The sequence below is a fragment of the Parasteatoda tepidariorum genome, chromosome 8, assembly GCF_043381705.1.
Source record: "Parasteatoda tepidariorum isolate YZ-2023 chromosome 8, CAS_Ptep_4.0, whole genome shotgun sequence".
Lineage (NCBI taxonomy): Eukaryota > Metazoa > Arthropoda > Arachnida > Araneae > Theridiidae > Parasteatoda > Parasteatoda tepidariorum.
Genome location: NC_092211.1, coordinates 62,167,073 through 62,193,092, shown reverse-complemented (window position 1 = coordinate 62,193,092; position 26,020 = coordinate 62,167,073). Strand labels below are relative to the sequence as shown.

The following is a 26,020-nucleotide window of genomic DNA, read 5'->3' as shown; positions in this document are numbered from 1 at the left end:
AAAAAGAAAAGTCCACAGCATTGTAGATTACATTTATTCACCACGCTGCGATTTAATCTATTCTGTTAGAATAAAAAAAAATTCTCTACACCCCTTCTGTTACTTCCATCCACCCATCTCAGCAACTTGCAGAGAACGTTTCGATACGATAGAGATTGTGGGATCACTCAAATCGATTTTAGAGGCATTTTACCTTGCGGTTTTTTGTTTATTTTTTGACAATGAGTACATTCATCATTTTTTCCTTCTTTAAAGAAGAGAAAGTTTGGAGTAGACGCAAAAGTTTTACTTTTATTTTATAATTTTATTTATTTTTTGGTCTCATTCTTTGGCTTTTATTTGCTGCCTTTGGACGTGAGGAAAAGATGATAACGTTAAAGCGTTACTGTCTGTGGAAAATTTTTGAGGTAAAAAGCAGAACAGATATGGTTTCAGATATGGAACAGATATAAGTTTCAAATAAAATGAAAATCATCATGTCAAAAACATATTCGCTTATGCTGATATGTTACTTAATAATTTATACATTGTTTCATGTATTAAACCATAATTTTTTTCTACAACGTGAATAATAAAATTGGAAATAAATTTTAATTGGACTATATTTTCTCACAAACCAGATGTTGCTGTACCGTTCCAAGATCTAGATAAAAAAAATAATGGATGATATCCTTCATAAAAGAAAATTAAAATTAAAGGGAACGATAAGTTATGCCTTATTGTAGAACAAAATGGAACGAACCATCAAATTTAAAAGGGATTCATGACAAAGTCAACGATATATTAAATAGCATTTATTCAGCATGCTGCAATTTAATATATTCTGTTAGAATGTAAAATATTCTCTACACCCCAGTCTGTTACTCCCATCTACTCATCCATCAATCAATCTCAACAACTTACAGAAAACGATTCGATACTAGGGAGAATGTGGGATCACTCAAATCACTTTTAGAAGTATTTCACTTTAGGTTTCTGTGACATTTATATATTTATTTTTTTAACATTTATTCTTTAATAAACGTCATCGCAGTGACAATTCATCGCGAGCACAACTCGTTGTGGGCACGATTCATAGCGGTAAAGATTCATCATAGGCACAATTCTTCATGTGCACAACCTTCTTAGCGAGAATTCATCGTGGGCACAACTCTTCGTAGCGACAATTCGTCGTGGGCGCAACTCGTCGGAAACACAATTCGGCACAACGACAATTCGACTAACAAAGGTTTATAAACCTATAAAAATGCGATTTTATTTTCAACCGCTTAAAATATTGTAGCTACATCTTAATTGCATAACAATAGTGTAAGATATTATCATGTGAAATATTTGCATGTTGGATCTAATTCATTATTGTATCGCCTTAGAGGTAAATTTTGGATCATTAGTGGTAGAAAGGTGATTGTAGAAAGATTGTTTTCCAATGCATCACATGCTTTAAAAACAAACCTGTGCTAGAAGATCAATTGTTGTTGTTGTAGTTCATTTACGTCGCACTAGAGCTGCGCAATGGGCTATTGGCAACGGTCTGGGAAACATCCCTGAGGATGATCCGAAGACATGCCATCACAACATCAAAATTTTGATCCCCTGCAGAGGGGATGGCACCCCGCTTTGGTAGCCCAACGACCTGTACGCAAATTCGAGCACTTTACGGTAGAACAGTTTAACGAGGACCAATACCGCACACCCTCGGTCCCTACGCAGACTGATCCAAGTGGTCACCTACCAGCACACAGACCGCAGCCAGTGATGCCTGACTACGGTGATCTGCTGGGAACAGTGTCTTAACGATCAGTCCACTGCGGGAGGCTAGAAGGTCAAATCATGGATAATTTACCCAAAGAGCAAGTCAACCCCTATTTTCCTTTTCATAATGTTGGAGTAGTTTTTTGTGGTCCTTTTTACATTAAATTTAAAAACCGGAGAACAAGAGAACGAAATAAAATATTTGTAAGTATGTTTAAGCACCAAAGCGATTCATTTGCATTTCGTAACCGAACTAACCTCAATAACCTTCATTGCTTGTTTAAAACGTTCTTTTTTAGTCGTAGGGGAAAATGTTCAAAATTATGCAGTGACAATGCTAAAAGCTTTATAGGTGCATGTGAGAAATTGAAAAAAACATCATAGTATGGTAAAACAACCAGATAAAATGTTGGCTATTTTTTTTTCCAGTGAAAATATTGAATGGAATTTAATACCCTCAATATCACCAAATTTTGGAGGTCAAATTTGGTAAAATCTTTTAAATATCACCTAAAACGCATTATCGGAAGAGCTAATTTGACTCAAAATAATTTCTATTCCAGAAATTGAGAGTGTTTTGATTTTTCGACCCAATTCCCCTTAAACTGCTGATTTTGATAATTTTAAAACCTTGTCACCAGGTCACTTTTGTCAAAGGAACCTTAGACTTCATTTGTTTAACCTCATCTTGTTGAGTTACCAGAGAACAGACTTTCTAAATGGAAAAAAATAGCAAAGTATAGTCAACAAATTTGGAAACTGTGGAAGAGGAACTATTTAAGTAATTTACAACAACGGCCTAAGTTGATGTTTACAAAGAATAATGATTAGGTTCGTTCACTTGTGTTAATCAGAAATGGGCATAGGTCAAGTACAAAGTCGCTAACATAGTTAATTGCTGAAATAATTTGTGGAAATGATGGAAGAGTACGAGTAGTAAATATCCTTGTTACCAAATGGTAAAATATTGATGACGAAATGTTAGAGATGTATGTTAGGTTCAAGAGCAAGCAGTGCGCATATGTCGTCATAGCGTGCGTTGCTATGGTGACTGCTGTTTGCTCTCTAATAAGTCAGGGCTAAAGAGAATATAAGGGCTAGTTCACTTCGCTCTTAGAGCTGAAGCTACGATTTCCCTCCTCATGACGTCACTGTGTCCACAGATCTCGGAGATCGCAAGCAAAGATATGATAACTTTGCATCTTTCTCTTTGTAAAAATAAGTTAGACTTTTTCTGGTTATTAGCCTTTAAACTTTAAGTAATTTACACATTATTTCCGTTCATAAACATAGTTTAAAAAAAACTTTCTTGGTTATTATATTAAAAAAATACCATTTTAAACTTATAAAAATGTTTTGCTAGTTGGTGAAAATGACACGATAAATACTTTATTTTAAAAAGTTCAGTTTTAACTTTAACTATTAAGAAAAATGAAGGCATATATCGACACTTTTTTTATCTACATATTCTTTTATAAAGATAAGTTAAGTTAAATTTAGAATCCCTGATTTTAAAATATGTCGTTAATAGCAATTTGTTCATACTTAATCATTAGGAAACATCAACCTTAAACGCTAATTACTGAAACAAAATAATAATTTAGGTTCATAATGACATTAGAAATTTTACAATTGTTTATAGACATTTAAATTTACGATGATATAATTTATAGATATTTAAATTGAAGAGAATATAATTTTTAAAAAAAATCATAAATATTTAGAATAACTACATTAAAAAATATGTTATGAAATTAGGAGAATTTCAACTATATACTATATATTTTATTTATACTTTTTACTTACATTTTAATTTTCTTTGACTTTATCTATTTTTTAATTCTTTTCACCTGCCTTTCTTTATGAAGTAACGAGGCGGTTTCTATTTAGATAATGAATTTTTATAAAAGTTCTTTACGACAGAATAAACGTATTGCTGTTTTATATTAACTGTGTCATTTCGGAATCCATTCTTTACATAGTTGTTCATTTACTTTAGGGAACACGCGAAAAATTATACTTTTTCCTTTTGTTTTTATATCAGAATTTTTGCAAGTTGCAATCGCGCAAACTGGCATTTCGATAATAGTTTTAAATTCTTGTAAATTCACTGCAAAAACTGAGGAAAGTCATTATAGAAAATAACAAATGTCTTAGAATATCTCGCAAAAAGAAATGATCCAATATTAGTTAGAGCTAGTAAGGCCAAACGCTCCGTTCTTGAAGTAAAAGTGCGAGCTTTGCGCCAAAGTGACGTCACCAGAGTGACGTCGGAGGATCGGCGCGGCGAGAGATACTTCAAAGGAGTGAACCAGCCCTTCTATTCTCTTTAGCCCTGCTAATAAGTAGTGTAAAATTGCGTCAAAAATTTGTTGTGTCATATTCTTCCATAAAATTCTGCAAGTCGAATTGTAAATGCTTAATGTCGGATTGTAATTAAAAATAAGTGTAACGATTTCTCCTGAAATAGAGATTCATTTGTTAAAATTTATTTTTTCAGTTGCTCACAAGACACAGCCAGTGACTATGTAGAATTGTCAAACTACAGAACGGTAGACAGAAAAATACCGAGACATTGTGGCGTCAAGAAACCAAGTGTCATAGAATCTGACGCTGATTTCTTCAGGGTCACTTTTAAGTCCAATAGTAAGTTTGACGGAACAGGATTCGAAGCCACCTATCAATTCAAGCCATATATAGGTAATTTTAATTAGAGATATAATTGATTTGGGAATTAATTTGCACGCCTTGTTATTAGAAATCGGCAAAAAAAGAGCTGTATATAAAAACAAAAAATAGCTACTACAGTAAAATAATATATGACGAAACCAAAACAGATAATGACGACGACTTTCAAAAATTTATTTAAAAAATTAAGTTTTGTTTCTTTTTTTTTTCTTTTTTTCAACATGTAGCTTATAGCATGTTGTGGCTGGGTGGTGCAGTTGGTTTGTTGTCAGCCTTCTGAGCCCAAGTCCCCAAGTCTGCGGGTTCGATCCCCGGCCCAGACACCGGAGTTTCGGGATGCCATGTCATATGATTATGTGGCATATGAAAGATCCTTGGAGTTATTTATTGGCTCTTCGCATTTCCGGCAAAATTAAATTCCTAGTGCACTTTAACATCTAAATAGAATCTCGGTGCTGCCATCTAGTGTGGCAGAAACTAGACGTCCAAATTAACATGGCCAACGGTATCTCACCCATTTTGGTGGTCCTGAAAGAGTGGATACCATTTCTGGAGAACGCACTAGTTCTGCTCATCGGAAGACTACTTGTGTAGCTCATAGAAAATAAAAAAACATGTAGCTTTTAATTGTAATACACCAAATATATAAAAATTTCAATTTTGAATTTTTTGACGCCTAGGGTGATTTTTCGTTGCACTGCCGGCAATAATAACTTTGTCAAGATCTTATGTAAACATATAAAAAAATAGTTACACTTTACTCTTGTTGTATTGACCATGTAGAGATTTTTTGCTCCGACAAAAAAAACTATTACACAGTACTTTACACTTATTGCTTACAGCACCAAAGAAAAGGAAACGAAATATTTTTGATCCAATATAACTACTGCTATACACCATTAAATGTGAACTTTAAATAAAAGTCTGGTTCATTTTCAATCAAATAGTTAGTACTAATGATTAGTACTTCAATTTCAAACTAACTTTAAGTATCTAATTATCACCATGAAAACTGAACCAATTATATTCCTAAATAGGATAAGTTCAAACATAATTTTCATCAATTATTTCATGGCAAAACTCTTGACTTAAAACACTTCAGGTATTTCTATTTGTCGAAATTTTCAAAATCGTGATATCTTTATCTGATGATTTAATTCCTTTATATGTTCTTGATCATTTTATAGTATCCACTGTTTTGCTATCACATATTTTTATCACTGCATTCTAAAAGCATAATTTAATACATAGTATATAAATTTTATAACATTTTATGGTGTCATTAATTACATTTTTTTTTAAATTAAACTATTTTTTTATGCATTGAATATTACAACAGAAGCAGCAGTGATTTTCTATTAAAACATTTTTTTACTTGCTTCTTAAAAGTATTTTCTCTTCTTTTTTATGATTTAACATTAAGCCTCTTAGTAGAATCTAATCTTAAAAGACCATCCATATTTTTTAGGCTCTTTATTAAAAGCCAGTTCTTAAGACGATGAAAAAGAAATAAAAAAAATTCATCTAGAAAGGAAACATAACAGATTAAATGATAACGTCGGATTAGTTAGTTGTGCTTTCAAAAAATTATTGATTGCAAATTCAGACGAAAGTAAAAAATTAAAATGAACTCCCAGACCGTGTTTCCCTGGGGTGATTTTTTTAATACTGCCATAAATATCTCACTTTTTGCGACGCTCTTAGTAAATAAATAATAAATGATAAATCTTCGATTAGAAGAAAAGCATTCTTTCTTCTTTCTAACAATGCCAATTCATCGTGATTAAAAAGTCATCGAGCAAACTTTCGGATTCTGGATTATGACATTTTTATAGATTAAAAAAAAATACAACCGTCATTTTTAGTTTTGAAAAAAGAATAAAATTCTTTTAATGCTCGGGTTATTTTCATAGATTCTATAATTCAAGGTAGTAATTTAGAATTTATGACATAGGTGATTAAACTGACGGTGTTTAATTTTTTTTTTAATTTTTTAATCGGGCTGTATTCAGAAGTACACAATCTTTAATGTTCGATTTCTATTTTTTGCCCTTCGCCTCAACATGCAACGTCAATTAAAATAAATTTTAAATTATTGATTAGTATAATGAAATTTCAATATTTTTTGAAAATATATTATTTAGACACTATTTTACTTATATTATTTAAGTATTCATTTCCTTAAGACTATAAGGAAAATATTATTCTTTACTCTGAATAATTTTTCAAAACATTTTCTTTAAAAAAATTAAAATCGAAAGTTTAGAACCATAGAATCGTTTTCTTGTGGGGCTAAGACTGTGGGATATAAACAGGGGAACAAATTTTTTTTTGAATTCATACAAATATTTGATCTTACCTTATTCGAGTGGGAAAAATTTTAAATCTAAAACTAGTTTTCGTCCGAAAGGTACAGATTTTTTTCATAATATTTTCAGCACATTTTTGTAGAAATGTAAAGTTTAAAAACATTATATATAACAAGGGTTGCATTGATGTTGGTCAAAATTCTTGGAGAGTTAGAGCACATCATCAGGATTAAAATTGCTTTTGAACCCTAGAACGAAAATGTAGTAGTATGCATCTAGGGGCGCATCCTTATTATGAACTGTTCAGGAGCACACGAAGAAACAGTTCGTAATAGGGAAGCACCCCTATCACGATATTTCCGGGCATGGGCTCCAATACAGTTTTAAACCGGATGGTGTGCCCTAACTCTCCTAGAAGCTTGACATAATATTTACGCAATCCCCTGCTATATATAACGTTTTTAAACTTGTACATTTCGTCAAAAAAATAGACTAAAAATGTCATTTTTCAAAGGAACTGTAGCTTGGGAGGAGAAACCAATTACAAATTTTAAATCAGTGACGTAAAAATATCCAAAATCCGTTTAAACATCTCATGAAATAAAAAACAGAAATCAATTCCTCCCGGTATAATTTAAGGAAAAATAAATTCCTTTTAAGTCTCTAGAACTGCAAGGTGAAATTCTTTGTTTTGAAACCCTTTATAAAAAGTTTTTTTTTAAAAATATTATTTAATTGAAATCCATCCTTTTTCTATTAAACTACTTATGTTTGATCATTTCCTTTTTTTTTTTTTTTCATTTTATAAAAGGTACGCCCATAGCGAAACCTTATACATAATTTATTATACATAATTGACCATACATAACTTCTGCATCAATTCTGAATTTCAATCCGTATGACCTTATAAATGAGTTATTAATTGTAAATTATCATCTAAGTGAGGAAAGAAACGAATTAATAGCGAGGTATTTGTTTGATTGCTTGAATAAACTTGGAGGTAAAAAAATGGCAATGGTGGACAATCAAATCTGTTTGATATTTATAATGCTTTCTTTCAAAATAATTCCATGATTTTGATAAAATTTTGTTTTTTCTTTTAAAAAATGTTAATATCAGGTCCTAAGTGTGCATACATTTTTTTTACTTCAGAACATTTTTTAAAGGAGAAGAAGAAAAGCTATCGAAAATAACAAAATTCTTTTTAATTGAAAGAAAACTGGAAAAAAACAGTAAACCAAATAACGAAAAGATACAATCTCGCTGTCAGCTAACTTAATTATATCTGCAAGTTCGGGTGCTTTCTAATATTGCAAGCAAAATGTATTCATACAATAGTGTGAGGACCATCAATAAAAATAGACACAAATGTTCATTTATATGCAATAAACATTTGTGTCGATTATTTTTTTTAGTGATATAGACACATTATCAAGAATAATTTTTATCTTAGAATAATTATTCTTATTCAGAAATATCGCATTAAATTATAGCAAAAGATGTGTCCTGATGAAGACTTTTGCTTTTTCCCATTAATAGTTTTCTATTTTATAATGTTATTTTTTATTTTGACAAATAGCCCTTTTGCACTAGTTGCATACGTATTTTGTCATTCTGTGTTTCTTAGAGGGACAGAAAGTATAAAATCTGCCTTTGTCCGCCACATTTTTAGTTGTATCTCTGGTGGGCTTTTCGATATTTAAAATATCTTCAAAATTTATTCTGATGGAGCAAAATATTCAACTGTTGGATGACTATTAAAATAAATCTCAAAAAGTGACTAGTATACAATTGTTGCCTTTGAATAACTGATTTTACTAAGGTACTGTGAATGTGGTAGTATGAGCGCAACGGAAACATCTCGAATTAGCAAGGAATGGTTGTCAGTTAGGCGAATAGTTAGTTATTTAGTTATCTAGGGTTAAAATATAAATAAATAATACGTGATCAAACTCAACATCTTATCTAAACTCAATTTCTTTTCAGATCCAGCTACAGTTAAACGTATTTCAAATGGAAACACAAACAGTACGAATAGTAAGTATGACTTTTTTTTTTAACTTTTTCAACTACACTAGTGAATAAAAATCTGTTTCTGTGCAAAAATTTTAATACCTCTTAGCATTTTCTTCTTAGTAGACCGAACTCAATCATCAAAGAGTTATGGATTGATGAAGGAAATGTTAAATATGCTTTTAATCATTTTTAAATCTAAAAAAATCCCCCAATATATCCCCCCTAAAATTTCTAATTCTAATTTACTTTACTCGACAGTGTCTTCTAATGGATATAGAATGCAATGTCGTCTCCAAATCTAAAAGAACAAAGCTGCTGGTGTTTTGATAATTTCTGACAAAATTATTCCAATGATATCAATCAGCATTTTTAGAAAGGCAATTTATTTAACTAATTTATTTTTTTCATTGCATTTCTGCTCAATTTACTATTTTAGGACTTTCAAACTTCATCCAAATCATTTATTTAAGATTAAAAAAAATCAAGAAAAAGAATTAAATTTTTTAAAATCAAAAAGCAGTTGAATATTCAATATTAAACTGCATATCCAAAATCACTAATCACACAGTCTTATTTCTTTAAATTTTTGAGGAAAAAAAACCATAGAATTTCTAACATTTTTCAGATCTTTTTTTCAATCAAGTGAAACGAATATCTTTTAATCCATTTTTTCCTTCAGAATAGAATGATATTGTATAATCAAAAACTGTTAGATGTTAATGTATAATTAAGAATGTTTAAAAAAAAAATAATTGAAAAAGCGAAAATAAAAAGAATTACTTAAAATCTAAGACAGTGCGGTAAAAGGACTCTTAATTTGGGAGAACGGCTATTTGCCTAGTTTTATAACAACACAGAGAAATTTTGATCTGTAGAAAAAAACATTTTCAAACTTAGATCACGTGACTGGTTTGCCCCATTCTCCATAATAATTACCTAACAATCTTTCTTTAATGAAATTAAATATAAGCTCAATGCAAACCATATCTTTGAAGATAGTCCAGTAAGGATAATATTCCGTTCTTTTTTTTAAACTTACAAATCTGTGTTACGTAAATTAAATCAATAAAATCTCTGTTGTTTTGTAATTGTGAGAGAAAAAAAAACACTATTTTAAAGTAAGTTAAAGAATAAGTAAGATAAGTACATTTTTTCAGCATTCTTTCTTTCTTAACCCATTAACTCTTACATTTTATGTATTTAAACGTTGTTTCCTTAAAATCTTTTTCGTCTGTAAGTTTTTTTTCTTTTTAATCCTAGAGTAATCGTCGAAGTTTCAGTTACTCACTTCAAAGGGAATTCCTTTTTCTTTTAAAATTAAATTCCCTACTAGGCCTGATGTCTGCCTTTTCTAGCTTGTTCTACTTCGGCCTCTTTTACGTTGTTTTTATCAATCGAATTTTTCTTACAATTAAATTGTTTTTAATATTAATCCGTGTTTCTATTTGTTTTACTATCCATGTTTGCTTGTACCGCTTTGAAGAATTGCGCCAATTCAGTTGCGTGTGAACTGTGAATAAAAACTCTTTTTTTTTTAATCAAAAAGTCACGCCATAATTAAATCAATTTAAATTCCTTAAAACTTTACCTTAATAATATTAGTTAAACTTTTTTGTAAAAAGCTTTGAGTGCATATGACTTCGTACAAAATTGTAAATGAATCAGCATATTATGTTTTTAAATGTACAGTGCACAAAAAATGGACCAGTCTTAATAATTTTTGATCTAATTATCAGATCTTCACATTCTAGAACTCACTTTTAATGGCTCGGGGGTGTGACCTCAAATATGCTAATTATAAGTGTAGGCGATATTTTAAGTTACGAAATCTGACACAAAACGTACTTTCTCTGAATAAACATACCTTTTTATTCGACTGATTCGAATTTTCGATCACCAAACTATAGGAGAAAGCAGCAATCTTGGAAATAGGGCCCCCATAGTTTGGTCAGGAGAGCTGTCCAAAGTTTAGACCCTTTAATATTAATTTTTCTTTTTGCGTATTTCGCTATATCTCGAGAATTTTTTAAGCGAATTGAGAAAATTTTACACGCAGTTATAAAATTCATTTTTCAAAAGATAATTCCATGTAAAAAATAACTTTTAGCAACTATTATTTATTATTATTCTTTTTAAGAATGGTCGAAAATGTTTGAATTGCAAGGATACAATTTTTGATTTTAAGGAATGTAATTTTACATGGCAAGATACAAAATTTGAACAAAATCGGTTAAATAGTTCCTGAGAAACTGAATTTCAAAAAGATCTTGTTCAAAATTTGATTTCTCAGGAACTATTTAACCAATTCTCAGGAACGATTCAACAGAACGATTCAATTGTGTTAAAAATACATCAATTATTAATTCTTGGTGTAAATGACGTAACTATCTCTTTCGTATAATTATATTTACTGCAAGTATAAATTACATCTCTTACATCGAGTTATTTTATAGATTAAAAAACAGCAGCAAATTAAAATCCAACATTGACATAAACATTTCATATTGTATTGACAATCCTATAAATTTCCCTATTCAATTATATAGTAACAAACAAAGTTTTAAAAATAAGATAATACAAGAAGCGTCCTATTTTACATTTTTATAAGCTTTAACATTCCCCTCAATGGTAAGAAAAAAGTTAAAAACATTTTATACGTGTTTTTAGTTTTGATAAAATATTTTTTTAAAAAATGGAATTATAAAGAATTATAATTCAAGTTATTATAAGATTTATTGATCGTTTCTTTTATTCGTTTAAGAAGTTCTCTTGGTCTAAAAAAATCAAGTAACGGAGGTAAAAAAAAAGCCATTATTATCAATTTTCCATACATTATTATCTGATTAATTAACAAAGATATAAAACTTATTCGTCCAATAATGATTTCTCGCCCTTTAAAATAGGTTTCTGAACTTCATTAAAAGGAGACAGTATTAGTTTTTCAATTACTTTTAATTCATAATTTATATAACTTTTTTTTTTCAATTCACCAAGAGGGAATCATATTACCTACTACTTCTTTCTGTAATTTCTTTAATCCTTTTTCATTAGCAACAAAAAAAAGCATAGTATTTTTCTTAGTTTTCATTTACTTGACAATGGCACATCTTTTTTTTCAGTTTTTTTTCTCTTTCGATGAAAAGAGTGCAACCATTTTAGTGCTAATTGAATTTTTTATATGGAATTTTTTTTCACTTCGCTAATATGACTGATGTTATTAATATTTAATTTTTATTGATGACCTTTCAAGAAGCATAGCAGTTCTTTCTATCTATTCAGTACCTCATAGATGCATAGTACCTTTTTTTCATTAAATGGGAAAATAATCTTGCGAATAATTAACTTTTTCTTAGTCATTACATTTCTGTTTTACAAAATTATTCCAAGCTTTTGTGAAACACTGTTTGAATTTTTTTTATAATTTTTTATTTCATTTGTTATCTAAATATCTCCGTTGTTTTATTAAAGAAAAGCTTATTTCAAATGAAAAAGAAGCATTTATTTTTCTAAATACATGTTCTTAATTTTTCACGAAACTTCTTTTAATAGTTGTAGCAAAAAATAAAGAAGCGAGCCTTAATTATTTTATGCGCAAAAAATAGATACTTATAAACCCTCATTTCTTAAAACAAAAACATTTTCAAAATATTTTTGATATCATATTGCTTTTGTGACAAAAATTAAATCTATATAAAAGCATAATAAACATTTTTCAAGTGTAAGATTATTCAAAATTATTAAAAAAAGATATCCTCGCGAAGCAGATTTGTTTAAATTTTAAAATATAAAAAAATTACTTTGGTCATTTAACGCATGAATGCAAAAAATTTATGAAACACTAATTTATGAAACAAACAAAAAATTATACTTTAAGTATTAATTAATTTGATAAGTTACATTACTTTTTTGAAACAAAAAAAATTAATTGTAAGTTAGTTAAAAAAATACACAAAGAATTTTCCTTGTAAAATCGGGATTTTTATGTCACATTATTTATAAATACGCGTTCGTAAATAGTTCAAAAAAACAATATTTGAAATAGGAAATATTTTTTAATATAATTTAAATACTTTATTGAGTTCGAAAAAAAGGTTTAGTTTAAATTTTCTAAAATTTTAAATACTCTTACAAAGCAATTAATTCGTGTTCTTACCATATGAATAAAAACGGGAAGTCAAATTTTTACATTAAGTATAAATATGTTATACAATCCAGTTTGTTCCATTGGCTAATGAAATGTAGTAAACCTGATGAAAATTAAATAATTCAACTGAATGAAATTAAGTATTGTTATCAAATTTAAAAAATTGCAACCTAATTATACCCCACTATACAAAACACGATAAAAGTTCTTTTTTTATTTTTAGTTTTTTTAATAAAAATTATATTTAAAACAAACTTTTAAAAAAAAATCTGTAATTTGTTTTCATCTTATGAGATCAAAACGCTCAATTCTTATTAACCATGATTTTGTTTGTGAAACGTAACATTTGGTACTTATCGGTTATGATGATAATGTGTTGGCGACTTTTTTTCGAACTGTCGCCAACACGAACATTTTGCCCAAAAAAAATCGATAACTACGATTTTAATATCGTTATTGCCAAAAAAATCGATATTTAACAACCAATTCAATAAATTTCTATTATTTTCACAACGGTCAATATTTTCGTTATCCAAATAAATTTATAAATATTCACAATAATATGACTCAATATTTATCGTTTTGTGTATTATTCAATTTTTTTGATTTGCTATGTTATCGATAACGACCACGATATTACTGCATTCAAAATTAATAGTTATCAATAATAATTTCGAAAATACCGTATTCAAAAATTATAGTTATCAAGTATGGTCTCCTTATTGTCCTATCTACAACTATAACTTATCGGTAGTTGTTTACCTGTGTAAACCAGACTCTAGCGTTGCTCCAACGTCTGGCGAACTTGGTTAACCTAAAACCAATAGGTACCTAATTTTGAAACTATCAAAACAGTTTACGAAAACATGTTAAATGCTTTTAACGAAAACCTATTTGAGATATTACTTATAAGCTTTGTTAATGCATTAAGTACGTTAAGGAGTCAAAATGTTGGCGTTGCAAGGTGACCAAACTAAGATGTTTGTCAAGTAATAACAAACTTTCCTTAGATACTAAAACAATTAACATTTATTTTTACTCTTGAATGTTGCTTATATATTTTATTGGCCGATTCTATTTTCAATATTATTTATAAAACCATTTTATCTTCTTTGCAGGTGGTAAAGAGGTAGAGGTGAACTCTTTCCTGCTATTTTTGGTGCCAAACATCGTTTATCTCTTCTTTTACGTCTAAAGAATTCCAGATGTTTTTTATTCTGAAATATTCTGGAAATGTATTTGTTGTCGACAAAAAAGTGATCTTTCAATGCCACGTTAATGCTGGCGGATCTCTTAAAAAAGGAAGACTTGTCAAAAAACATAAATTTAAAATTGAACTATTTCCCTTGTATGTTACTTGACTCAGTTTTTAAAAAGCATTTGGCACCGAGAAAAGTTTGGTGCTGCCATCTATTGTGGAAATCTACAGACTTATTTGTTGTTAAGCCTAATGTTCTATTCGAAATATATTTTCTTTTATATAACTTCACGCAAAACAATAATGGAAAACTCGTTAACTAAAATGAGATTGCGAACTAAAAATAAAACTTTCCACTTCGTAAAGAGAAATAAAAATCCACCTGAAAACGCATATTGCATATTTGAAAAGATTTCTAAAGAACTGAGAAAGCAAGAAGAATGTAATTTTCAAGTATTGAAAATTTCAAAGAATGATTGTTAATAACAAAATTAATGAGAAAAAGCGTCGTTCACTGTAAATAGTCTTTTCAACTGGCATTTTACGAACATAACTTGGAAAAAAAAACTATATTTTTTAAAGAAGTTAATCTTCGTAATATATAATGGTGTTGAAAATAGTTTAGATTTCGTTCTATTTTGTTCATCTGTACTTTCTTGTTGATCTACGTAGATGTGTTCTAGAATATTTCTGTATAAACTAATCAGCTAGTTGTTTTGAAATTAGACTAATTTGCAAAACGATTTTGTTTTTATTCCTACTGTTTTATATTACGTCGAATTTATCAATCGCTTTAAATTTAAATTATTAATTTTTTTAATATATTATCTATTTAAATTATTTAATATTCTGTTAAATTTCACTGCATATATATCAACTCATACGCTAATATTGTGACACTGCATATTTTTCGTTCACATTTTGCTTTATTGAATAAAAAAAAAATTATAAAATATCTAATGGTGATGTAAAAAACTACAAACGGCGTGAAACTATTTAAATTTAAAAATACCACCGTCACAGTGTTGTTTTAGTTTAAATCTCGTAAAAATATTCAGTGGATTTTTAAAAATGGACGAATGACTTTGAAATCAAGAAAAGAGCTGCACCAGTAATGCATCGCGAGCCCGTTCGAAAAAAATATCCCAGATAGCACAATATTGTAGGACATTCTACTGTTTCGCGTACTATATTGCGAATGTTGGTGAATGTCGTAAAAACATCAATACAATATCGCATACATATTTGTGCTTCTAAGGATAAATTGAAATTATAACGTGAAACTTGATGTAGAATAGTGGAAAAAAGAATTTACAACGAGCTGTTTGGAAAACTAATTAAGACTGATTGAGGAATGCTAATTGAACACGCTGAAAACAAGAATAGCAAATCCCAGTTGCATAATATTGTACTTTCTTTTGTACGCGTGAGATATAGCGATGCGGTGAATGTCGCGAAGATATCATTTCAATATCAAATACATATTTGTGCTTCTAGGGATAAGCTCATATTATAATGTGAAACTTTTGGTGGGATGAAGAAAATACTAAGTGCTGATTGGACAGCTATTTGGGTTGAAAGATTTGATTGGTAAATGATAAATTGGACACGATTTAAACAAGAATGGAATATTTGGAGAAAAAATCCTGTCCTAAAGTTCGTGTCTTACAAGATTGAAATGGGTACTGTTGAATATAAAGGAAATTTTGTTACAAAGGGTGATGTAGATAAAAGTTGTATATTAGAAAAAATATTTTTATTTTACTCTGTAATTATCTTTTAAACTATAAGTAATTTAAATTGTCTGCCATTTCGAAAAAGTTCATATGATTGTATTTTCCTTTATTTGTTTCTTTATTTTAAAACATATATGTTGTGTTTGGCGACACTTATTTATTCATACAAAATATGTAAAACATGTATTATTTCGAATTTTGTTAATTTTGATTCTTCATTTATATGATTGAAGAAAAATCTTTACGCGTTGTTTTAGAAAAGTGACTGTGTATGATAACATATTTCAAATTTTATAAATATTGTTCATCCATGTAAGAAAAATTTGTAAGTGAATTATATATAAAATATAATAAAAGTCTAAGAACTTACCGTGTATGAAATTTATTCACTTCGAAGTCTCTGTGGTCATAAAAAAATATCGATTTTTAGTTAATAATATTCCCTTTTTATAATTTATAGGATTTGCAGTAGTTCGTTATCACTTTTAGGTATAGTCTTGACCTTCTTTAACCCCTTAACAATCGGTTAATTTTCAAGAAAACGGTCATAAAAGTGCTTATTTTGCCAAATACACGTATTTGATTAGTGCTGACTTCTAGTTTAAAATAAGCTAACTATCTACTATTACCTAAAAAATATCCTGGTACTGCCATCTGGTGTGTAAAATGAGAAATAAAATGTTTTCTGGGCAAAAGAAATGGATTATTTTATTCTTGTTGGCCTGTTACTACTGAACACTCCAGCCCGGAAATTTCACGGGAGCGAGAAATAAAGGGCGAAACCTCACCCTGTTATTTTCACGGGAGCGAGAAGGAAGGGGTTAACAAGAATCTTAATGAAAATGGTACAGATTTTCTACAGGCAGAAACGTTACAATAATGCACAAATATGAAACTTTTTAACCCCATTTTTTATTATTTGAAAAATTACTCCAACACTGTATTATTTGGTCTCAGAAATATTTCAAGAAGTTGCAAATTAAAAATTTATTTTAATAAATTATTAGCATTACCTCTACGATGAAAAATCTCCCAAAAATTGCAATAATTTGCAATAATTTCATAACTATTTAAGTGTTTAACCCATTTCTCAATTTTAAAACCCAGGGTACAGCAAAGTGATATGTATTTTTGATGTAAAAAAATATCTTCGCCTTGAATTAAGGCGCTTAACTTTTACCTTTTTATTTTACTTGACACAAGAGCTTCAAGAAATATCCTTATATTTTTAAAGTAATAACGTATATGGCATTTAGTTTTAAATTTAACAACGTGATTAGTTACAACATTTTCGTTGTAATTTGTAAATTGTGAAATATATAAAGTCTAAAATATTTCTTTGGTATTAAACAAATGTTTTTTGGAATTGAAATTTCGTTATCTAACAGTATTCTTTTGAATTCTTTCGCCAAGAAAAGAGTACAGAAAAGGCCAGTATTTAAGTGCCTAACTTTAAAAGTAAAACCATAATTTTAACTTACAAATCCTCTTTTGCCGTGAGGAATCATTTGGGCTTTAAAAAGAAAAAAATATTTAAATATTTTAAAATTTATTACATTTTGTTAATAATCACCGGACATTTTGTTAAAAATCGCACGATTTTACCACCTAGATAAAAATTATAAAAATCAATGAATAATTCTCAATTCATGCAAGTTTTTATGAGCCAAGTAATGTGGCATTGGATTGACTTTTTGAAATTTTTATTTTATTTTATTACCGTCTTTGAACAGCTGACCCAACAATTTACGGCTACCAATGTTTAACTCTATATTCTTGCAATTTTGAACCTAATCCAGAAGACGAGGGAATTCCTGGATAAAGTATAGAGAGAAATTGGCCTTCATGGAGGACTTTTTGAGGGAACTAACCAGCATTTGCGTTGCATGGAGAGGAAAACCTCGAAGATCTTCCGTGGTTAGCCTAGCGGCAGGGGAACTTTAACTAATGATCCGTCTACCACTGAGGATATTTTACGACAGCACAGCGGTCGGTGAAAGCCAGGTGCGTAATTCGTGTCTACCAGCCATTGCTAGGTTTCAAACAGGGCAGCTCATTAAGAAATGAGTGCTCTATCACCTGAGCCACCATGGCTCAACTTTTTGAATTTTAACAACTTTCATCACAAGAGCTTTTCATTTTCACAAAGCTAAGACTCATATAAGTGGATTCCGCCCTTTGACCGTTGACGCTCCTCAACCCCAGATGTTTATATGGTTTACTTTGCAAACCATAATCGCGTCTCCAGCTACTGAGTTAAACACATTTCAAATGTGTTCTATCTTGAAATCTTAAAAATTTAAATCATTTATTAAAACCTTTAAAAAAAACTCTTTAAAAAATTAAAAGTTTTATTCGATAATACGTTATTGAGATAAAACAATTAAAATTAAAATAAATGGCATATAATAGAAAATCTTTCAAAAGCGAAACAATAATTATGCTTTCGAACAACAACATGTGTTACGACACGTCTCTTTCGCATTCTTTCAAGGTTACGTCTTTCATAACTGTCATCAACGCTTTCTTCTGCTCTTCGAGCGAGCACGCTTTGTATTATAAAACAAAGCGTGCTCGCTCGAAGAGCAGAAGAAAGCGTTGATGACAGTTATGAAAGACGTAACCTTGAAAGAATGCGAAAGAGACGTGTCGTAACACATGTTGTTGTTCGAAAGCATAATTGAAAGATTTTCTATCATATGTCATTTATTTCAATTTTTAACCTTTTTAAATGAACAATCATAACAATGGATAAAATTATTATTATTACACCTGAATAAATTTAATTAAAACATATTATTGAGATGTCCAAGTCAGAGGCTAAACTAGATTTGTTCCACTATCATTCAATCATTTCCCGTTTGCACTATTCCTATTGGACGATTCGTATTTTTTCCCAATAAAAACATATTCCTATAGGTTGAATCTGTAATAGATTTATCATGGATGGATTTCCAGTGGACAGGTAAGTGAAGCATTGTCAGCTTACTCATCTCCCTCGAACACTAGGTTTGTTTATATGAACTATTCGCTTTTAATTCCAAACTTATATCCCAGTTTCTTTCAGCTTTTCGTTGGAGGTTTCATTCCCAAATTCATTATGCTTATGACAGCTCACATGCTTGATATTTAAAATTTTTGTTTGCCGAAGCAAAAAAAGAAATGAGGACTTTCTTCGTCACCTCGTAAGAGAAATTTGCATGTAGATTGACGCTTTGCACCATTTTCAGAATTAGTAAAGGAGGCACTGTCTGAAGATAGACTAAATTTAACCTAAAATTTAACTGTTTGCAAACTCACGGTAATTATGAAAATAGCATATTATTCACACAAAAAGCCCCTTTTTAACGTGACCTTTTTTTTTCTTTTCTTTTTTTTTGTTACTAAAAATGTTGCGTCCTCACAAGAAGTTCAGAAGAATAATAGAAAAACAAATCAAAATTGTAAAACAGACTGAATCTTATGGATTATGAATATATATAGCCCCCTTTGTTAACTAGCTTGGTCACCTTTCAAAATTATATTGTACAACATGTGAACTTTATTGGTAATTAAACCGAATGCACAGCACAACTGTATTTAAATATTGTATTTCCTTAACTCCTCCTCTAATACCTAACTCCTCCTAACACCTCAATTAGATTTAAACAATTGCATTAATCAATATTTTTTTCCAGCGGCTTTGCCCACGTAGAAGTACTTTGATTTTAATTTAAACTATTTTCAAGTGATGCCTGTGATATCGTCAATGATCTTTTTTCTATTGAATTTTAGTAATAATTTGAAATCAGCGCGGCAACCATTTAATCACATGAACCAAACTTTACTTTAAACAAACCATTATTAGTATGATTTCGGGACATTTCAGCGTAGCAACCAGTAGTATTAGAATTATTTTCATCTCTATTGTGAAGATGGAAACCTCATTCAATGCTGTACTACCTCTTGAGCCATAAGTTGAGTATCGTATAATATGTCATTGCTATATTGCTTGAATAAACTATCATCAATAATTCTATGACAATATGCGGCAACATAGCATACTAGTTGTTTATGCTTGAAATTTCTACAGCCATTTTAGAAAGAATCAAATATAATTCCAAAAAATTTAAACTAAGCTATTTTATTTCTATAAAAACACAAAATTATTCTAAATAAATACTAAACGTATAACTAAATATTCATGTTTTACTTAAATTATTACTCAGAACAGCCTAATAAAATTAATCGAATTAACGGAACCTAATAAAATTAATTAAAAACTCGAATGCGTTACCTATAGAGAGAGAAATACACGTGTTTATGGTGCCACCTAAGAAAAATACACACAGATTAGACATCATTTATAAATTGTTTTATAAATTGGAAGCGCTCTAGATATTTTTCAGTATTTAACCATCTCATCGACTGTGATAATTACTAGAGTTTAAAATAAGCTAAACAATAAACGTGCATTTATGCAGCATTCATGTTGTTTAATTCTGCTACAAATGATTTTTTTTAAAAAAAGAATAAATAAAATAAATAATATAAATAAATACTATACGTATAACTAACTATTCATGTTTTTCTTAGATTATTACTCAGAACAACCTAATAAAATCAATCGAATGATGGAACCTTATAAAATAAATTAGAAACTCGAATATTACCTATAAATAGAGAAATACACGTGTTCTGGTGACACCTAAGAAAAATACACGTAGATTAGACATCATTTATAAATTGTTTTAAAAATTGGAAGCTCTCAAGGTATTTTTCGGTATTTAACCATCTCATCGACTGTGATAATTACAAGAATTTATAATAAGTTAAACAATAAACGTGCATTAACGCAGCATTCATGTTGTTTAATTCTGCTGCGAATGATTTTTAAAAAAAAAGAGTAAATAGAATAAATAAATAAAGAGAAATAAAACTTTGCAGAAAACTTCGAACGAAAATTACTGAATATGAGTGGAGATAATTAAATCGTGAGAACTGAAGGAGTTGGAACAGTATAATACCTACACATTTTCATACAGAGCGTTATGATCGTTTTTACTGAAAAATACCACGACTAAATTAAATAATTAAACGTTTTCATGTATTGTGTTGATATCCAGTGATGATTTGAAAATTTGTGTATTATCTATCTAGAAACGATACTAAGTCGCAGAATTAGGAATACAGCTAATCCCTATGTTGCTTTAAACCCATCAATTTTTTTTTCTAACGAAGTGCGCGAGGGGTCGTTCTGCAAATTAGTAGATGAAAATTCATCCTTCTCAATAGTGATTAATGAGGTTTACTCTCATACCATCAATCTATGAAACGTTCTGTGATAAGTTGCGTCAGAACGATGTTACGTGCTGAATATTGAATTGATTGAACCATAAATTGTTTCTGGTATTTCCTTCAGTTTACTATCTGACTTGAAATAAACTTTTTGAACTATACAAATCTAAATTTATAGCTCAAACAGAAAAAAATAACTTATAAAAAAATCCAAAATACACTTTATAAGTTTGTTTTTTTTTATCCAGAAAGACATCATTAAAAATTTATTTTCGATTGCCCAGTTAAAATATTCGATGGAGATTCAGAATTTAAGCTAAATGCGAAAATCTTTAAGTCGCCCCATCACAGGTAAACCTCTGCAGCCATCTTAAATTTAGTGAGGAGTGTCAAAGAAAAGTGGGACCAAACATTGATATCTAGACAAAGGAGGTATCGTTTCCAAAGCATTTTTACGCTAAATCGACTGAAATAAAACTCAATACAATCGAACTATTAATGAAGAAATTGTAAGGGCTTCTCATGATTAGTATGTTCAAAATTTAATTTATACCAATTTACTAAACGAATATTGCAATCTAGACGGATGAGGTATTGCTTCTGATATTTTTTATAAATCAAATTAAATTAAATCAAGTCGAGAATTAATAGCTTAGAGATTGCAAAACTTATACTGTTTTTATGATCTGAAAGTAAAAGTCTTGCATATTTTATAAAAATTTTTGCATATTTTATAAAGGCACTTGATATTGCTATATAGAGAAATGAAACGCTTTTTTTTTGAACTAGATTTAACTATATCCAAGTTAACTTGATAGAATTATACATTTTATAGTAATAAAGATATTACGCGTAAGAAATGGTATAATTATTGTTCATAAAGCCTTTATATTTTAAAAAACTAAAAGTTTTATTTAGTTGGGTTAGGTCTCAATAAATTATAGGCAAAGAATACATAGGTAACTATACTTCATTTATTTTAGCAATATCAGGTAAGTTAGTCAAATAGTTAAAATTCAAAAGATGTACAGTGTGCAAAGAATAAATGGACCACTCTGAATAACTTTTAATGAAGTGATTGGATCATCACGTTCTAGGACTCAATCTTAAAGAGTCAATAGAGTGACCTCAAATATGCTAATTAATTACTGCTGGCGATATCGTATGTACGAAATCAGACACACAAAAAATACTTTCGCTGAATAAACGTACCTTTTTTCCGATGGATTTGCATGGAATTATTCAAAAATAATTCCATGCACAAAAAAATACTTTTTAGTAATGATTTATTATTTTTTATTTTTTTATTTAATAATTGTAAGGTAGACGAATTTTTGCTTCATTTTTAAGAATATAAATTTATATTGCCAAATGCAAAATTTGAGCGAAATTGCGTGAATAGTTCCTGAGAAATCAAATTTTAAAAATACTAATTTTTTAAATAAATATTTACTAAAGGTTATTTCTTGTATATGGTTACCTTTGGATAAACGAATTTTATAATTGTGCTCAAAAATGTTTCAATTCGCTGAAAAAAATTCTCGAGATATGACACAATGCGCTAAAAGCATAAGTAACATTACGGTGTCCAAGCTACTCACCTGACCAAACTATTGTGACCATATTTCCCAGAATGCAACTATCCCTTATATTGTGGAAATTGGAAATAACAATCTATTTGGAAAAAAAGTATGTTTATTCAGAGAAAGTACGTTTTTTCTGATTTTATTCCTTAAAATATTGCTTGCACTAATTATTAGCATATTTGAAGTTCCCCTGTTAAACCATTGAGTCCTAGAACGTGAAGATCCGATCATTAAATCGAAAATTCCTGGTTTTTAATTTTTTCTTGCACTGTATCTTTTTGTATAAAAAAAAAACAATTTTTCCCCTTGAAATAAATGGACAAATCTAACCTAACGATCATGAACAGCTTTAATAAATTCTTAATTATTTAATGTGAAAAAATGAACGAAAATGACAAAAAAAAATAACTTAGCAGTCAAAAATAGCTCTAATAAAATCACAGTAATTATTGCATGTTATAAAACCTAACAGTCACGAATAGATCTAATAAAGATACAAATATTTCAGCAAAAATTAGAAAATGTATTTATCAGTCTAGATATTCAAATTTATAATAGAAATGTGAAATTTGCCATATTATATTTTTACCAATTAACAGATCTACGTAGACAAATTACTAAAACTGAATCTGTCCTTATTGTTTCATTCATGGAAATAAAACTACCTCTTACAAAAGAAAAAGATAATAAAAGTTAGTTTAACCAGGGTGTTTTTTTTCATTCTGCTTATTATGAAAATATATTTAAAAAACACTTTGCCGCTTTATTTAAAACTTCATAATATGAAATACTGCATACTTCACTAATTTTACGCACAAAATGACTAAAGTATTTTTTGTATTATTATAAAACAAATAATCAATTACTGGTAACTTAGCTTTTTATATGAGCTCAGTGCTAAAATTAGAATTTAATCTCTGAAAAGATCAAAATAATAAATAAAAAAAATACATATTAATAAAATGATGAACAAATAAAATATTACATGATTCTTTTATATTTATTCATTGCTTTTGAAGTATGAAAAAATCTATTGAATTGAGAAATTCAAAAGTTCAATCATAGAAAAATTATAAAGGAAAGATAACAATTGTTGAAAATTTAATTCAAAAGGATAACTTTAATTATTCATTACGATGTATGGAAATTCGCATAAATGCTTGCAAACGATTAATAAACAAAAAGAAAATCAATAATAAATTTCTTTTAAACTAAGTACCTATTTGCGTTTCTTTTGTACTAAATACCGATTTACGTATAAGTACCCTTTTGCATTTTCCAATTAGAACGAATTTATAATTGAAGGAACAAACTATTCTATTAACATTTCCTTCTAGATCTTAAAGAAAAAACTCGAATCTTACAACAGAAGTAATAAATATTCGAAAGAAAATGTTCTATTTGCACGAGTTTTAATGTTTGAATAAAAATAACAATTGCGGATTTGAATATTTAGATCAATAATTGTTCCAATTTAATAGCATTAATACACTAAGAGAAATGAAAGGGTGGATTATTGTTCTTTCAAATTATTAAAGAATATTTTTACTGCATTTTGAGAAGAAGTATATAGAACATTTTTTTTAATGGAAGAAGTACAAAAAACTCTTAATGAATTAATGATCCTCCCTTAACACTCGAATGAAAAGAACAATTAAGCACGATATTAAACATACATAATTTTCTCGTTTCTCATGCGATTTCGTGTTCAAACAACTTATTTTGCTCTTATCTTAAAAAAAAAGTATAAGAATTAAATAAAAGTTAATTAATAAGTAAAATAACATTAGCCCTTATTATGTAAAAAAAATTTCGCTATTTTAGAAAGTACTAAAGAGGTCTCCCAGCTGAAGTATTTCTAAATCTGGACCAAAAAAGGCGTGCTTTATAAAAAAAAATATGAGATACTTGGATTAGTTTTTAAAATAAAATTCTTAGTATGAGATGTGTTGAAAAGTATTTTTTCAGAGTCGCAAATATTAGATGTAAAGTCCATGCACAATGCGCTAAAAAAGAAACAGACCACCCTAAATAACTTTTGATCTAATGATCGGATCGCTACGGTCTAGGAGTCAATCTTAATGGTTCGAAGAATGGAAAAATGTCAATTAAGTGTGCAGACGATATTTCAACTTACGAAATCAAACACAAAAACGTACTTTTTCTGAATAAACATACCTTTTATTCAACGGATTTGCATTTCTGAGCCATATAATAAAGGGGGTAGCCACAGTCTGGTATGTATGATCCCCATAGTTTAGTCAGTAAAGCAATCAAAAGTTTGGACCCCTTAATGTCAATTTCACTTTTTGCGTATTTCGTCATATCTCGAAAACTTTTTAAGTGAATTTAAAAAATTTTGCACACACTTATAAAAATCGATTGTGCGAAGATAATTTTCTGCAAAAAAAAATTTTCGTAGCTATTTATATTTTTTATTGTTTTATTTAATAATAGTAGAAAAAATTTGAATAGTAAGGTATAAAATTTCTTACATAGTTTTAAAATAAGTAATTTTACATGGCAAAATACAAAATTTGAGTAAAATCGGTCGAGTAGTTCCTGAAAAAACGAATTTTAAATGCACGGCCCTTTAAAATTCAAGCATTTCGTCAAAGGGACGAAATAAGTATCACCACTTCAAGAAAACTAATTTCGTCAACAGTAAAGAAATATTTAATCATTCTATTTTTTTTCGTAAAAATCGTAGTGCCCAATGTATCTAACATTTCTAATAATCATTCCATCTGGGGCACCATATACCTGGATTTATGTTGTCTTAACAGACAAATTAACACTGATGTCGGAAGCCGGAATCGAACCCCAGATTTTCCTGGTACGAGACCAACTTCTTCACCATTGCACGGGCCGGCCGGCTTGTTTCGTCACTTTATTTTCAATCGTCTAGTCTTCATCCTAGTTTTGTCTTTCTAGTTAACAACCTTCCACAATACGATCTTCCACTCTACGGTGAGATTTAAAGTTGAGGAAACATTTTCGTCATATATTTGAGAGTTCCCGTTTCGTCACAAAACACGTGATTTCGTGACGAAATTNATAAATACTTTTTTATTAATAAAAGAATTAAAACTCTTTCGGTTTCATAAAATGTCTTTGTTAAAGAGTAAGCGTAGAGATATTCTATTTTGGGAATTCAAGGCTGAAAACATACCATTGAATAATAATTAGATTTATACTTCAAAGGAGGAGTTATTTTTAGAATCGTTTCCTTCTTCACTTCCATATTAGGAAGAAGTAAATGATTTTCGGTGATGCGTAAGGTTACAAGACTGTGCCTTTTTACCCCAATCTGT

The 26,020-nt window shown here is 29.1% G+C and overlaps 1 protein-coding gene and 1 long non-coding RNA gene across 4 annotated transcripts in view; one reads left to right on the top strand and one right to left on the bottom strand.

Annotated features, from left to right (window-relative positions):
* The window catches only part of LOC107453302 (suppressor of lurcher protein 1), a 1,038,548-nt gene extending 1,022,335 nt beyond the window's left edge, over positions 1 to 16,213 (top strand). For all 3 annotated transcript variants that reach the window (XM_071184104.1, XM_071184106.1, XM_071184105.1), the window contains exons 13-15: positions 4,253 to 4,452; positions 8,736 to 8,786; positions 14,028 to 16,213. In XM_071184104.1, the coding sequence (XP_071040205.1) occupies positions 4,253 to 4,452; positions 8,736 to 8,786; positions 14,028 to 14,104 (328 nt within the window). In that variant the 3' untranslated portion in view covers positions 14,105 to 16,213. The remainder of the gene's footprint in view (positions 1 to 4,252; positions 4,453 to 8,735; positions 8,787 to 14,027) is intronic.
* LOC139426209 (uncharacterized) overlaps positions 1 to 26,020 on the bottom strand; it is a 161,367-nt gene that overhangs the window by 123,151 nt on the left and 12,196 nt on the right. The gene's annotated exons all lie outside the window — the stretch shown is intronic.